Source organism: Heterocephalus glaber, unplaced genomic scaffold (assembly GCF_053883595.1).
Source record: "Heterocephalus glaber isolate CG9 unplaced genomic scaffold, H.glaber_assembly_v1.0 deba00000347, whole genome shotgun sequence".
Taxonomy (NCBI): domain Eukaryota; kingdom Metazoa; phylum Chordata; class Mammalia; order Rodentia; family Bathyergidae; genus Heterocephalus; species Heterocephalus glaber.
This window is the reverse complement of record NW_028258143.1, coordinates 46018762-46035390: the sequence shown is the minus strand read 5'-3', so window position 1 is coordinate 46035390 and position 16629 is coordinate 46018762. Positions and strand designations below refer to the sequence as shown.

The 16629-nt window shown below is 39.2% G+C and overlaps 2 protein-coding genes across 6 annotated transcripts in view; one reads left to right on the top strand and one right to left on the bottom strand.

Annotated features, from left to right (window-relative positions):
• Positions 1-4875: 4875 nt before the first annotated feature.
• Positions 4876-7080, bottom strand: LOC147829946 (uncharacterized). Of its 3 annotated transcripts, none has more exons than XR_015446813.1 (2): positions 6710-6807; positions 4876-5460 (listed from the first exon to the last, which is right to left on the bottom strand). XR_015446813.1 is itself a non-coding variant. In XM_087199793.1 (2 exons), exons 1-2 carry the CDS (start codon positions 7078-7080, stop codon positions 5353-5355), a joined length of 279 nt encoding a protein of 92 aa, XP_087055919.1. In that variant the 3' UTR covers positions 4876-5352. The 3 variants fall into 3 exon arrangements, 1 of the variants encoding a protein (XP_087055919.1); XR_015446812.1 differs by having other exon boundaries at positions 6628-6796; XM_087199793.1 differs by lacking the exon at positions 6710-6807 and adding an exon at positions 6910-7080.
• Positions 6699-16629, top strand: part of Galnt3 (polypeptide N-acetylgalactosaminyltransferase 3) — a 58279-nt gene continuing 48348 nt past the window's right edge. For 2 of the 3 annotated variants that reach the window (XM_021238597.2, XM_004857604.3), the window contains exon 1: positions 6993-7123. The gene's annotated coding sequence lies outside the window, so the exon portion shown is untranslated. Of the gene's footprint in view, positions 6832-6992; positions 7124-16629 lie in introns of those variants that run through there. The other variant, XM_021238598.2, reaches the window with a different exon arrangement.

The following is a 16629-nucleotide window of genomic DNA, read 5'->3' as shown; positions in this document are numbered from 1 at the left end:
TATTTTTGCTTCTAGAAAAAAATTAGGAATAACTGATGCAAAAGTCTTTCACTCTCAATTCAAGTTTATGTATTATTTAAAAGACAGACTCTTATTTTAACATCAAAGTAACAATGTGAAGATACTGTATTTAAGTTTTTCTAGTTATAACTAAATGAATAAAATTAGATTATCAAATATTATTAAGTACTGCTTTGGAACATTTTCATTTATGTTTTAAAGTATCACATACTGAATTATTGTACAATTATACAAAAATTACAAAATCCAGTTTTTTGGAATTCTAATTATACTTACATTACATTTACAATTTATTTATTAATTCATTTATTTGTTTTTTGAGACAAGGTCTCACTGTAGTTCAGACTGGCCTTAAAGTCAATATGTAGCCCAGGCTGGCCTCAAACTTACAACAATCCTCCTGCTCAGCCCCCCAAGTGCTGGGATTACTGGTGTGCAACAGCATACTCAGCTTATATTATTTTATTTGTGTGTGTCACTGTGTGTGTTTGGGCACGCGCGTGTGGACACATGCTGGGAATCAAGCCCGGGGGGCCTTCTAAATGCTAGGCAAATGTTCTACCACTGAGCTATATGGCCAGCTCTTAAGTTATATTTAAAGTACACAAATGAGCAAACATGTGTCTATTGCTAAATGGGGCATTGTACTGAAGTTTTGTACTCCATTTTATCTCCCAGAATTATTTAGACATTCTTGTTTTCTTCACTGCTTTTATGATAGAAATCATATTTGCTTTTTGGTATGCCATTCTGTTTCATATCATCTTATACTTAAAAGGAATTGCTATATGAAAAAAATTCAGAATTTGGTTTAATATGTTTGAGGACATTGCAGGAGTTTTTTGAGAAGACAAAACCTTATACTGCTTAACTGTTCCATATGTTATCACTATATGAATGAAATGGTGACTGGGGAAGCAGAAATTGTCAATGAATGCCCAAGAACAAACTAAAGATGCCAAATCATCCACCCTTGGATCCAAGGCAGAATTATTTTGCAACTTCTTTCTTAAGAGTTCATAGATCCTGGGTTTTGGTTCTCACAGGCTTGCTTTCACCTTCCAGCTCTATGGGCTGTGGATCTCTGAACCGGCCACTGTCTCTGCACCTCTGAAATTACAGAGGTGTTGTGGAAACTGACTGAGACAATGTAGGAATAATTCTCGCACAGACTTAGTACTCAGTAAATATTTCTGCTGTTCCCACACCTCAGTTCGAAATGCAAAGCAAAATTTTCTCAGAATATGAGGCCATAGTGCAGTATTACAAGCCACTTCCTTATCGCATAGAGCACTTACTAGTGTTTTTTGAGAAACAAACCACAGACCTCAGGATCTTTGCCCTAATATCTCCTCCAACTCACTTCACAGATGTTTTCTTACCTATTGATCTCTTATCTTCAGAGTGAGTGACAAGAGAGAAATAATTGTCTTAGGGAACAGAAACAGTGCAGAGAAAGGATATGTAACAAAAATGTACATTCCCCACCACCACCACCATCATCACCATCATATCACCACCATCACCATCATCATTACTGTCATCATTGTCATCATTACTGTCATCATTGTCATCACCATGTCATCATCATCACCATCAGCCTCATCATCATCATCATCATCATCATCATCATCATCATCATCATCATCATCATCAGAGAAAGCCTGTATAGGACATGAGTAGTGAATAAAATGCTTTCTAAATGAAATGATTATGCCATCATGCAGTTTTGTGAGACCAGAAGACAACACAGTGTTGAGACTGAATATTCAACTTATTTCTTTTACGTTGATGTTGCATCTATCCCTGTGGAAGGCCTTAAAGTCTGTGCTAGTATCTGAAGACACTTAATGTAACATTATCTTTCTATGTCTATGACTAAGGTAATTTTTCTCTCAAATCTGTATTACATCATCTGGTAATAAGTAAACCTTTGTAAAACCATGGACTTACCCTTTTTCATTAAGGAGGCAATTGCATTCTATAAGCCCTTCCTAGTGCAAGGTGTGAAATGAGCGTGGTGGAATTTACTTGTGTAAGACAATAGGCGTTAGGCATCACAGGAATCCAGGGTGTCATATGCTCTACTACATCCCAAAACCAATGTGCTTTTTGATCATGATCTATGTGGCTTGTTTTTTGTTTTTGTTAGGAATTAGGACTGAAGTTTTCCCAGTTCCCTCTGCTTTGTCAAAAATGAAGATTTTCTTTTCCTTTAAAGGGCTATATAGTAAATATCTTAGACTTTGTAGACTATTCTGTCTCTGAGACAACTATTCGACACTGCCAATGTAGTGTCAAAGCAGTTGTAGACATGAATGGGCATGGCTCAAAAAGTAGGGAGAGAGATCTTTCTCAAATGGGAGGGGATTAAGCGGTGGAGGAAAGGGGAGAGAAGGGAGGGAAAGAGGATGAAAAAAAGAATTAAGATGTGTTATGTACACATACCACCTCCACACAAAGAATGTAAACACTATGTACTGCAAACATGTGCTAATAAGAATAAATACAAAATTTGCAAAAACATGTGGATGTAAACCATTTCACCTGCATTAGAGTACATTTTGGGGAACACATGAGAATTGCTGGGCAGTCCAAGGCCTGACCCAAGATCCTACATAAAAATGTTTTCTGTTCCTAATAAATATTGAGCAAGGAGTAATAGTGCAGTCTTATTGCTCTGTAGTGTAGAGCCTGGGAGACCAGCACTTTTTTGAATCTTAGAGCCCCTTCACCATTCTGCTTCCAAGGGTTAGAGCTGCATTCCTGCACATCCTGTTTTCTATGAATGGCGCCCCATGTAATTGTGCAACATGACGCTCTAAAATGATGATATCTGGGCATACTGTCAATGCCTTCCCTGCTCTAGTCTATTACAACTCTTCTCTTTCTCCATTCTGCACAAGTTTTATTGAAATTTGGATTAGTAATAGAAAACTGGCTCACACTGAAAACATTCTTTCAAATATCGTCTACAGCAAACATTTTGTGCAGATGTGTGGCTCAGTGGTAGAGCTCTTGCTTAGCCTGTGAAAGGTCTTGGTTTTGATCTCCAGAAACTGCCCTTCACCAGACTTGTTTGGAAAGGGTCTGGCAGCATTACTTCATCTTAGTATGGTCAATTTTTGAGTACTTAAAAAACTAGTTTAATTTGTCTTTTTAAATCTTTCTGTAATGAGCATGAATTTCTTTACAATAAAAACATTTTTATAGGAAAAGATAAATCAATTCAGGAAAAGTGTGAGTCAAGGACACATTGAGTACATCTCAGAGGTCAAGATCATGCAAGACCATTATCATATTTTCCCATGAAATACCTTTGGGTGCCAGTCAAAAATTAGAGTGAGCTATATCTAATATCAGTCTAACTCAGCACGACATTTCTTTTTGCTTTTATACTAATGCTTAAAAGCTTGAAACTCTGCACTCTATTCAATACATTTCATCAATTATTTATTGAGCACCTACTATGTGCCAAGTATTATGAAAACAGGATTAACAAGACACGGTTCATTTGCAGTTTAAGTCAATAATTGCCCTTCTAGAAATGTATATCTATTTGAAAATCTGATGGTTATTTTGATACTATTCTTCAAGGCAAAAAACGTCATGTAATGTTCAAAAAATTTAAACTTGAATAATCAATATTTTCATTGCTTTAACAATGTAGGATTATGCTGAATCATTTTGACAAAAAAAAAAAACCCTCACGTATTTGTGGCTCTTCACTAAGGCATCACTACTATCCTACTTCTGAATCAATAGAATTTCAATTCTTTCACTTGTTTTGGAAGAAATTATTTCAATCTGTTAGGTCCTTGAGCCAAAACTCTCTGACTTTGAGATCCTGACTAGGTTTTCATGAGGCAAAACTGTTTTTAAAATTTAAATCAAGGCATATGTTTCAAACTAAAGTTGCTAAGTCCTGGCTAACCAACAATTACACAATTAAACTAAACATATTTAAATTCGGGCTTAGTGAATCTGCACAGTCTTACTCATTACATTATATACTGCAGTTATGTTATGAGCTAAAATTTTATTTCGCTTAAGTAATTTTAATTTTTTCCTTTTTGTTTTTCATTAATTATTATTGCTACATTCAGGAGTTGTTTTTTTTTTTTAACGATGATTGCCTTGGTTTGGAGTTTACATTAACTAGAATGTCAGGGACTTGGAGATATCTTGGACATAATACTGGTTTTTGTGAAGATAAACTTAAGCTCAGAAGTGAAGTAACTTGTAGGATTATAAGTTGTTTTGCACAGTGCCTCATGAAACAGGGTTATGTGAAAAGTAGTATCGATTAGTACATTGTCTTACGGATTCTCGATCTTGCCCCAGATTATTTGTCCATACTGTTGTGTACAGCCATTCTTTGGACCTGCACTGTACTCATGACAGTACATATTGATTTCTTCATGGTTTTTGATGGATTTATTCACTTAATACATATTTATTAGGCATCTACTCAGTGCCAGGTACTGGTCTTAGCCCTGATTTAAATGTTATCAAATGATTAACCAGTGGAACTGTTTCAAATCCATATAAAGGAGAATTCTGTGGCTGGTTGTGTGTGGTATATACACATGCATACATGGGGAAGAGAGAGGGTGAGATGGTTCTCTCTTCTTTCCCGAGTAAACTCTGCCCAATTTTCTAACTTAACTGCCATTATATGCTAAACATGCGCTACTAAAATAAACTTTTTTTCTGAGAAGTATATATATGCTAAAGCTCTGGATTTTGATGATGAAATGCTAATTTTCCTTTCATAAATTCTTCATTTCATACTTTTGAATAGGATGGTACTTTCAAAAACTCTGCATCTGATTAGATTTGGGACACTAAACATTTCAGCACAATAATACATTTATTAGGCTTGCAGCACTTTAAATTTTACTGTGAAGTAGAAAAACCTTTAAGACTTTGCTTTCAGAATGATATAATAGTACAAATAATGTATGAAATTTTACAAGTAATGCCAGATTCAGAAATATTGCTTTCCCTGGTTAAATTATCTCTTGCCATTGTGAAATTGACAGCCAGTTTTTAGCAACTTCTGATCATTTTTATATATTTTTTTTCTTTTCACTCCTCAGGCAGCAGCTTGGTCTTTTATTTGCTTGTGCTCCCTTTTTTGTGGGTCTGCCCTGGCTTCTCTTTTCAGTTGTTATTTGATGTTACTAGTCTTGAGGCCCCCACCTCTTGGCCCTTGGATTCCAGATTGCTCTTCTATATCCATCTGTTCTATCCTGATTGTCAGTGAAAATTGTTGCCCTTCGCCTGGTGAAACATCACAACTCTGACAGTCTTTGGCTCCTGCTTCATTCAGAGGTGGGTGGTGCACAGAAGGGATGTAGACTTCTTGGTCAAACATTTAGGATTTCTCTGAAATTCCTCAAAGATTAACATCAAACAGCTAAGAATGTTGTAGCACTGAAAATAAAGAGGGAGGTAATTTAACGTTTTCAGCTGTGAACTGAAGGACAAACACTACAGAGTTTGCACGGTAACATATACAATTATCTCCTGAATGTTTTTTGTGGGGTGGGGTGGGTGGAGGAGCAGCTTAAAAATTGTTTTTATGTACTGGTATTAAAATGTCACCAATGAACAAAAGTCTCTCTTAATGCTTACAAAATAACCATATTGCACAGAACATGCAATTACCTAAGTTTTAAACTCAGTTCATATAGTATAAAATATGTATTACTGTGGATGCTAAAACCGATGCCACTGACTGGCCAAGTAAGACTATACTTGTTGATATTGTACAAATCAGTATTTTAAACTTACTTTTAATCACACATAACACGAATAAATCAGCAAATAAGCAGTCTTAGAGTATGTGTCAAAAGAGTAGGAGGAAGGCCACAGCCAATCTTTACTGAAAAATCTGCCACCGTGAAATTACACGTTATCCAAAGAGTTTTAAGCTATTTTTCCATTTATATCCCTCCATCTCAAAAAGTTTTGAGATAAAGCCAAATAAATGAGTTCCTAGTGATGTTCAAAGTCCTGATTTGGGTTTGCCAAGGGCACAGCAACAGATGGAACGCTGGAATGGAAAGTTGTAAATATTCTAAAAGGGAAAATACGATTTAAAAAATTGCCGAAAAACAATGGTAAAACCTAAAATTTTCCTAGAATCTGTGTTCTCACCTTGCAGAATAGATGTTGAGCTTTTAAACAAACCTACAGTAAAAGTTAAGCCCTCTCTAGGAAACCACGATCTCTTTCCAAACAAGGACAGGGGAGTGCTGACTATTGCCACCGCTTTCAGTCTCCTCTGGGAATCGGTAGCAAACTAGGAAGGGGAGGTGCGCCCCAAGTTGACAAGACTCTGCCAAATACCAGAGGCTCCTCTTCGGGAGAGGGAGGCGCTCCTTTGGACGTGAGGCGCCCCTGCCAGAGCTGCGCACAGAAACGGAAACCACTAGCTGCCCTGAAGGGAGTCAAGTGATGAAATCAGGACTACACGGGGAGGAGGCTCACCAACCTAACTGGTGACAAAAGCTGCTGAAACCTGCCCGTGGAAACCACACCAGCCTACAGTTACTGCCTTCGCGAAGTGTGGTCTTGGAGGCACCACACCCCTCCTACCTTTTGGCTAACTGGGCTTGGGTATCTAGACTTGGTTCCCCAAGCACACGGACTGTGTTCTGGCGACAAGGTGACCACTGACCCTGGGCAGGGCAGGACTCCTCGAGCGTGGAGCGGCCGGTAGAGGGGCTCGCGGGGAGCTGCGGCTTCGCGGAGCGGAGGGATCGACCCCGCCCGGTGCGCGGCGCTCACCTGGAGCCTCAGGTAGGGCTGGGCGGGGCCGAGGCAGGCGCGCAGGCGCGGACAGGGCCTCGCCCGGCAGACTCCGCTGGGGGAGCTCACCTGGGAGACTCGGGAGGAAGCGGAGCCTCTGTGCGGCCGCTCCGGGGAGCGCGGGAGGCCCAGTGGGCAGGCAGGAGGCGGTGGCGGAGGAGGAGCTCGGCAGAGCTGTAACTGTAGCGACAGCAACTGAGGCGCCGCGGCGGCCACCTGCGCCCGACTCCCGGCCCACATCCCGCTCCCGCCCGCCCGCCGCCGGCTGCCCTGCCCACGCCAGGTAAGCGGCCGGGGCGGGCGGGGGGCGGCAGCGTCGGAGGGGAGGCGCGGCCGGTGGGAGAGGGGCTCTAGAGCCGGGCTGCAGCTGCCCCTCGGGGGAGGCCGAGCGGGGAGCCGAGCGGGGGGGGGGGGGGGGCGAGGTCGGAGCCCCGGCGGCGAGGATCTCGGGTGGGGCGGCCGCGCTTCCCCGTGGGCAGCAGGTCGCCGGTCTCCTCCCTCCCTCTGTGCCGAGGAGGCCGAGCCTGCCACGGGGCCGGAGGGCAGGGCTGTGCCCGGCAACTTTCCCCGCCGGATCCCCGACGGCCCAGGCTGCGGACCGCGGCTTCCTCAGGTTTGGAAGGCGCTCTGCGGTCGGGATGCCGACACCCCTCTCGCTCTGTGCAGACTCGGCACTTTCGCGGTGCACTCGCTCCCAAGCCATGCTGGACCCCCTTTCCAGCGGGATCGGGAAGAGTTCGGCAGGAAATAAACTACCACGCACCAGCTGTGCACCGTCTCCTCCGAGGACCTGTTGACTTAGGGACCGGCGTATCGCCGCCGTGGTTGCCCGTGGCATATGACTCAAAGGTTCAGTAAAACTTTCAGGATCCTGCCACGTCTGAACCTGGGAGTGCCAGGCCCAAATTCCTCTCCCGTCTAATTAGGCTTTTTCTGGAGCCTAAGAAATAGGGTGAAACTGACGCCTACCTTACTTAGACTTTTATTTCCTTCTCTCTCAAACTCATCAAAGAACTCTTTCTGGTTTTGGAGCCCCACCTAGTTATCCATTTTATTAACTTTTAGAACATGTTACTATACCTTTGCTGTAAGGTAAAAGGCATAATGAAGACATTTAAAAGTTTATTATTAAAATCAGAAAGTGACTTTGAGAGCTTCTAGTTGCAGGAAAATCTGTTGCTTCTTTTATTATAGATTTTTTTCTTTGAGTTTGTGGCTAAAATACATTAGGTTTAAAGACACACCTTGCAATTAGATTTGTTTAAATTTAACTTTTACTACTAATATTCTCAAGTCTAGTGTACATCTTTAAACATTCTGACCAGTTTATTTGTATCAACTATTTTTCTCTTCATATTGTTTAACCCATTATTTTTACATAGAAATTTCTCATATTAAATAGCAATTCCACACCCTAAGTATGTTTAGTTCTTGCTTTGCTAATTTTTAAATATATTTTTAAATTGGACATTTAACTTAAAATACCTTAGGCTATATATATATATATAGTTTTGAAAGAAGGTGCAATTAACAGCTAAAAACACACCACCACCAAAGCATAAATGGTCATAATTGTTCATTCAACCAGGACATTTCTGCTTTTCTCAAAAGAGCCTCACTTGCCCTCTTAATATTGTTTCCATACAGAGAAATAAATCGCTAAATACTGTTTAAAAATTAGAATAGGTGCTGCTGTCTGTATTTTGAATATTAATTTTCATTGGTTATTGGGCAGGTGTTGTCAGACTGTCTTTATTTTTACCTGGAGGGAGAAATGTAACATGTTTTTTGTTAGCTGGAGTAACTGAAGTGCCTCAATTTCTGTTTGTAAAGGAGGCAGGTGCTTCCTTATATCACGATAATGAGGCCTTAAAAGAATCAGAATTTCCTTTAGTCTTAGCTTTCTTAGGCTTTCCTTCTTGCTCTGAATATCCAGTCAACACATCTTGCTGGTAAATAAACTGAAGCTGACTGGGTATCCTAACTTCACTTCACCCTGCAGGTTAGTGCTAGAGATAGCAGTATGATTCCAGTGATTGGAGTCCTATGTCATTACATTTCACCACCCACATTCTCACTCATCAGAAGATGTTTATCTTTTCTTCTTTAGTGTAGTTTGTAAGGCTTTTGTAATTAGAGAGGAGCCCATTGTTCTCTGTCCAGCTCTGATTTACTTAAATTTCTGTGTGTCCCAGGGATGCTTGTTCAGTGGAGACTCAGTGAGGCCTTCATGTTCCTTTTCTGCTCATGGATCACATGGATATTGAAGATGCCATGTGGATTGAAAGTTCTAATCCTTTCTTGGTATTTCATAGCCACAGTTAATTTTTTGAGCCAACTTGAACAACATTATTTATTCTTCTGATCTTTTATTATATTGGCTTAAAACATATTTTATAAGGCAGTGACCCAGTGTCTTCCATCCATTTGCAATACTCTAGATTTTTGGTTTCAGGCACATATCTTTAACAGTAATATTTTTAAAACTTCAATTCTTGGTTGAAAAAAAAGGCATTCAGTGTTTTAACTCAGTACCCTCTAGTGTGTGCTTATAATACTGAAACAAGTTTCACAAAACAATACTTATAACATGAATGTTCTTTATTATTTTTAAAAATTGGCCTTAACACGCTAGATTCATTTTATGAGAACAGTATGAAAATGGTGCTATTGTGTTGAATCTACACTTTTAAGGCTCATTTTTCTGCCAGTTTTCTGTCTGTCTCTCATACACGAACACACACAAGAAAAATTACTTTTTTTGTAAAATTATATTGTAATGCTAATTAAACATTTTGTTGGGGGGCTTGAGGCTGTAGGACTTTGATGTTAGAGTAAATCTCTCAAACAATAAGGCTCTGAAATGTCATTGTACATTATTGTATTTTCTTTCTTTCTTTCTTTCTTTCTTTCTTTCTTTCTTTCTTTCTTTCTTTCTTTCTTTCTTTCTTCTGGTACTAGGGGTTGAACTCAGGCCCTTGTGCTTGCTAGGCAGGCATGGGACCAGTGAGCTAAATCCCTGGCCCCCATTATTGTATTTTCAACGGGTTCTTAGACTATTTGGTGGGGGGGGAAACTTGAAATTTTTTCTGAGGGGGGTTTGAGGGGAATAATTATCAAGTGAAAGTTTGAGAAAGAAAAATAATTCAATGCACTCTGTTTTCATTCTAATTTTTGTGGCTGAGTTCTGAGTTTTGGATGGGAGTCTGAAAGAATTATTAGAGAAAAACATAGTCCAAATTATTGTTTTCTTTCTTGCTTGCTTGCTTTCTTGCTTTTCCCCTTCCCCTTCTCCTCCCTTCCTTCTTTCTTTTCACTTTGAGACAAGGTCTTGCTAAATTGTCCAGGCTGGACTTCAAATTTCCATCCTCCCGCCTCAGCCTTCCTACTAGCAGAGATTACAGGTATATGCCAACATGTTCAACTGTATTTTGTATTTGTATCTTTTTTATGAAACAGGTGTAAGATTTGAATTATGGGAATCGGATCTTTTCCCCAAAAAGATTAGAATGAGAGAAAAGATTGGATCTCTAAGTAATGTGTAGAGATACCATCTTGGAAGCTCTGATTGAAAAATTAAACTTTCATAGAAGCTTTCAATTTTAACCTATTTTCACATTCATGGTTGCAGGAACTTTTCTTCTAAAGAAAATATTATCGTATCTAATATTTTGGAATTAATACCTGAATCATCATCAGAAATATTCAGTTGTCTGGTCCATGATACTTTTGGAATGATAGATCTTTTATGGGTGTAAAAGCTTATTGAGAAGAAAGGAAGTATTTTCAATTACCTGTCCAATTATGTATCTAGTTAATATCAGAATAATTCATATTTAATTTGGGTAATTTTAGCATAATTAATGTTAATATAATTAATGTTAATGTCAATAGCAACACTGAATTCAAATCAGTTCCATCAACGGCAAGGGAACAAAGTGCATAAAGTTATGTCACAGAAAAGACAAGTAGAGCCAAAACTCCTTGAGTCATTTTCTGAATTGGGCTCATATTTCTGGGACTTAATAGAGTATTTCTCTGAGTGCACTTTTCCCTATAATTCTTGCAATTTCAAAATGTTCAAATTGAGATTTCTTATCTACATGAGTGCCTGCTGGACAGCTTTAAAGTTGTTTTAATAACTAAGATTATACATGTGTACCAGGATCTTCACTACATCAAACAAACTGCTTTACTCCCTGAATTCTGTCTATGGATGTTATTATTTTTAATATTAGTACTTTTAGTACTCTTATCCATAATTCCACAATCAGTCTCCAAAAAGAAACTAAAGCTTAACCTCATTTGGAGCAAAATATGAGTGAACTATCAGGAATCTATTACCTAGCTGCTTGGCACATGGATTCTTACTGCAGAAAGAGTACCAAGTTTCATTACATCATACCGCCCAGGCCTTGCTGGGGTGTATCTGAGCTACATCACCTTTCTTACATGCAAAAAGTTTGGAATTTTGGAAAACATTTGACTCTAGGAATTTGGAGGACTAGATTATAGATCTGTACTACTACCCTGGGCATCATGTCAGAAATCCAGAGGTCATCTTAAACTCTCTTTTCATAGCCTTCACAACAGCTGCTGTCTGCATATTTGTGTTCCTCCAAAATTCATATGTTGAAATCTAATCCCGAAAGAGTTGGTATTAAGTATAGGTGAGGGCCTTGAGAAGTGCTTAGTTCATGAGGGTTCTGACTTCACAAATGCGATTTATAAAAGAGGCCGAAGGGAGTTTGTTAGGCTTTTGCTCTTCTACCATGTGAGCAACGGGCCCTCCCAGACATTGCATCTGCCATTATCTTGGTCTCATACTTCCTCAGCCTCCAGATTGTGAGCAGTAAGTTTCTGTTTATAAATCACCCATTGCAAGGTATTTTGTTATAGCCAGCCCAAACAGAATAAGCCATCAATCATCAGACCGATGAACTGGCCCAGCATCTTATACCTTTTCTCCCCCATAATCATCGGTTTGTTGGGAGCAATGCTACATAATTCTAGGGATAAATCATTTGGTTAGCCTAGTTCTCTTGCCTACAGCCCAGCTACAGAATAACTCCAGTTTGGCCTCCGGTCACAACTGAGACTTCAGTGATCCAGTGATGCTGTGATTCTCCAGGACAAGAAACATCCTGGGAGAACAAACACCTGCTCAGTTCCTCATTGTTCTTGGACTGATTAACATCTTGTTTGCCGGAGATGTACTGAACTCTCTGCAAGCCTTCCGTTACACCTTGTTTATCCCAATGTGAACTATTGAACTCTCTGCAAGTCATCTGTTACATTTGTTTCTCCCGATGTACTGAATAAAAGGTGTGGTAAGCTGGGGGCTTTTGTCTTTGCTGCCCAGAGCAGCACTGATCAGACCCAAAGCTCAGCTTCTTCTCGGCCTCATTTTTCTACCTTTCCTGTAATTCGCCGTGTGCTGCCGTGGCTCGCAGGAGACCAGGACTAACTGCAGAGGTTCTGGTAACGTCCCCTTCCCCTGTCCCCTACATCGGTTCTTGACTAGGGTACCACTTCTTAACTGGTATCTTAATGGATGTCCTTGTCCTCCTAAAAACCCATCCTCAGCAGATCCCCAGAGGTGTGAGTCTTTTTAAAAATGTAAACTGGACCCCCTGTCTTGTCTATATAGTCTTTCAGCAACTTTCCATAGTTCTCAAGATAGAACCCATGTTCCTTAAAATTATCCCACAAGATCTGACTCTTGCTTTTCTTAAAATTTATAACTGGATGAAACAAAATTTTATGGTCTAACAACAGACTTCATTGTTTTTTCTGTATGTTACTCTTTTGCATTCCTCACTTTTAAGAATAACTTTCTTTTTATTTTTACCACTGTAAGTCTTTTTATTTTTATTTTTTAGATAAAGTCCCATATGTTGCCTAACCTGGTGTCAGACTCCTGGGCGCCAATGATCCTCTCACCTCAGGCTTCTAGTGCTGTGTACAGGTGCGTCCCTGCACCCACCTACCTCTGTAACCCCTGATGGTTCTTAAGACTCAACTGAGGTCTTCCCTCTTATAGGGAAGTATACCTGGTGCCTATACCTACATGCACACCTGAGCTGGACAAAAATCCTGTGCATATTTCTATCTTGTTTTATACACGTAATATAAATTATAATCCACTTTTGCACCTGTCTCTGTGTATATGTACATACATGTAAGATGTGACAGAAAGCACAGTGGATCACTTCAGAAAGTGACAAGAATGATCCGATAAGTATGCTTAAAGAGGAGGAATATCTTGAGAATGATTAATGGCAACATGTCTTTTACTGTAATAAATTTTAAAAATTTATTCATTGTATATTTTGATCATACCATTACATACACATATTTTATTTTATTAAATTATTTTATTGGTACATTGTAGGTATACAACACAATTACATTTCTCATTGGGAACTGTACCTTTACATGATGCATCTTGGTTCTTATTTTTTCCCCATTCCTAGACCTCCCTTCATGCCCTCCACCCTTCCCTATTTACAAAGATTTTATTTCCATTTTTTCCATTTCTCATCATTTTTCCTTTCCCTTCTTTCCTTTCTCCTGCCCCTCCCACTACCCCTACCCCTTTGGACCTTTTCTTCCTATTTTACATTATCGATTATTCATTCTAATCATTGGTACATTTTAGGTATACAATATAATGACATTCATCATTGAAAATTTGCACCTTTACATAGTCTCTCTTGGTTCTTATGTTTCACCCTTGCCCAGCCCTCCCTTCAACCCCTCCAGTACTCCCTATTTACAAAGATTTTGTTCCTATTTTTCCATTTTCTCATATTAATCCCATTCCCTTCTATCCTTTCCCCTAGCCCTCCCACTTCCTTCCCCTTTGCCCCTTTTCTTCCTATTTCACATTACCTATTATACATTTAGTCCTTATTTACACTTTCAGTTTCTCACACCAGAGAAACTTTTCGGTATTTATTCATGTGTGTCCTATTTATTTCACTTAAGAGTATCGCCTCAATGTGCATCCACTTAGCTATAAATGTCTCTAATTTCTCATTTTTTATGGCTGAGTAGTACTCCATTTTATTTTAAAAACACATTTTTTTATCCAGTCTCCAGTTGATGGGCATTTGGGCTGTTTCCAAGTTTTAGCTATTACAAACTGTGCTGCTATGAACATGGGTGCACATATATCACTGTGTTATGATTCTTTTAATTCTTTGGGGAAGATCCCCAGCAGTGGAATAGCAGGGTCAAATGGGACTTCCAGTCCTAGTTCTTTGAGGTATCTCCATACTGATTTCCACAGTGGTTGCACCATTCTACACTCCCACCAGCAGTGGAGCTGGGTTCCTCTTTCCCCACAGCCATGCCACCATTTGTTATTGGTTGATTTCATGATAGCAGCCATTCTTTCTGGAGTGAAGTGGAATCTCAGCATTGTTTTCATTTGCATCTCTCGAATGACCAGTGATGTTGAACATTTTTTCATGTATTTATTTGCTATTTCTACTTCTTTGTCTGAGAAATGTCTGTTCATTTCAGATCCCATTTTTGGATTGGGTCTTTAAATTTGGGAGGTCTGATCTTTTTAAGTTCTTTATAGATTCAAGATAGTAGACCTTTGTCTGAGGAAGAGCAGGTGAAGATTTTTTCCCACATTGTGGGTTGTCTTTTCACACTGCTGGTGGTTTCTCTTGCTGTGCAGAAGCCTTTTAATAAGAAGAGAGCCCACTTGTTGATTGTTTGTGCTAGTTCATAGGCAACTGAGGTTTTGTTCGTAAAATCTTTTCCTACACCAATGTCTTCAAGGGTTCTACCTAACCTCTGTTCCAACTGGTTCAGAGTTTCTATTTTAATATTTAGATCTTTAATCCATTTTGATTTTAGTATAGTGCATGGTTAGAGATATAGGTCTAGTTTTAATCTTTGGCAAATTGAAGCCCAATTTTTCCAGCACCATTTATTAAAGAGGCTGTCTTTCCTCCAGTGAGGGTGTTTGGCTCCTTTGTTGAAGATGAGATGGCTGAGTGTGTCTGGAATTGTTTCTGCATCTTCTAATCTGTTCCACTGGTCTTCAAGTCTGTTTCTTTGCCAGTACCATGCTGTTTTTATCACAGTAGCTTTGTAGTAGAGTTGCAGGTTGGGGATTGTGATACCCCCTGCCATGTCTCTGTTACCTAGAATTGCTTTTGCTATTCTGGGTCTCTTCTTGTTCCAAATGAATTTTTGGAATGTTTTCTCGAGGTCTATGAAGTATCCTGCTGGGATCTCAATTGGAATTGCATTAAATCTATATAGCAGTTTTGGAAGTATGGCTATTTTCACTATATTAATCCTTCCTACCCAGGAGCAGGGGATGTCTGTCCATTTTCTGATATCATCTTCAATCTCTCTTTACAGAGTGCCATGGTTTTCAGGGGAGAGGTCTTTGATTTCTTTCATTAGGATGATTCCTAAGTATTTCAGTTTTTTGGATGCTATTGTGATAGGAATTATTTGCCCTATTTCTCTCTCAGTGAGTCTGTCATTGGTGTAGAGGAAAGCTATTGATTTTTGTGTGTTGACCTTGTAACCAGCTACTTGACTGAATTTGGTTATTAAGTCTAGAAGACTTTTGGTGGAGTTGTTGGGGTCTTCTATATAGAGTATCATGTCATCTGCAAATAATGACAATTTGACTTCTTCATTTCCTATCTTTATTCCTTTTATTTCTTTCTCTTGTCTAATTGCTGTGGCTAATGTTTCCAAAATTATATTGAACAAGAGTGGTGATAGTGGACATCCTTTTCTTGTTCCTGATTTTAGTGTGAAGGATTTCAGTTTTTGACCATTTAGTATGATATTGGCTGTTGGTTTTTCATAGATGGCTTCTATCAGTTTGAGGCAGAGACCATCTATTCCAATGTTTTGTAGGGTTTTTATCCTAAATGCATGTTGGATTTTGTCAAATGCTTTTTCTGCATCTATGGAGATAATCATATGGTTTTTGTCCTTGGCTCTATTGATATAGTGTATTACATTAATTGATTTTCATATATTGAACCATCCCTGCATCCCTGGGATGAATCCCACTTGATCAGGGTGTATGATCTTCTTGGTGATCTTCTGCATTCTGTTTGCCATTATCTTATTAAGGATTTTTGCATCTATGTTCATTAGTGAGATTGGCCTATAGTTCTCTTTTTCAGTTGGGTCTTTCTCTGCTTTGGGGATCAAGGTGATGCTTGCTTCCAGGAATGAATTTGGGAGTATTGCTTCCCTTTCAATTTCATTGAAGAGTTGAAACAGTAGTGGCAGCAGTTCCTCTCTAAATGTCTTGTAGAATTCAGCAGTGAAGCCATCAGGGCCCAGGCTTTTCTTCATTGATAAGTTTTTAATTACATTTTCAATTTCATTGGTTGATATTGGGTTGTTCAGAACTTTTAGGTCTTCTTCATTCACCTTTGGTAATTCATATGTATCTAGGAATCTATTTCTTCTGTGTTGTCCATCTTATTGGTGTATAGGTTCTGGAAGTAGGTATTGATGATCCTCTGGATTTCTGCTGGGTCTGTTGTAATTTCACCCTTTTCACTCCTAATTGCATGGATTTGGGCCTTTTCTTTCCTTTTTCTGACAAGGTTGGCTAAAGGTTTGTCAATTTTGTTGATTCTTTTGAAGAACCGACTCTTGGCTTCATTGATTTTTTGTATCGTTCTCTTAGTCTCCATTGCATTGGTTTCTCCTCTGATTTTTATAATTTCCTCCCTTGTATGAGCTCTGGGGTTTTCCTGCTCTTCTTTTTCTAGAAGCTTGAGGTTC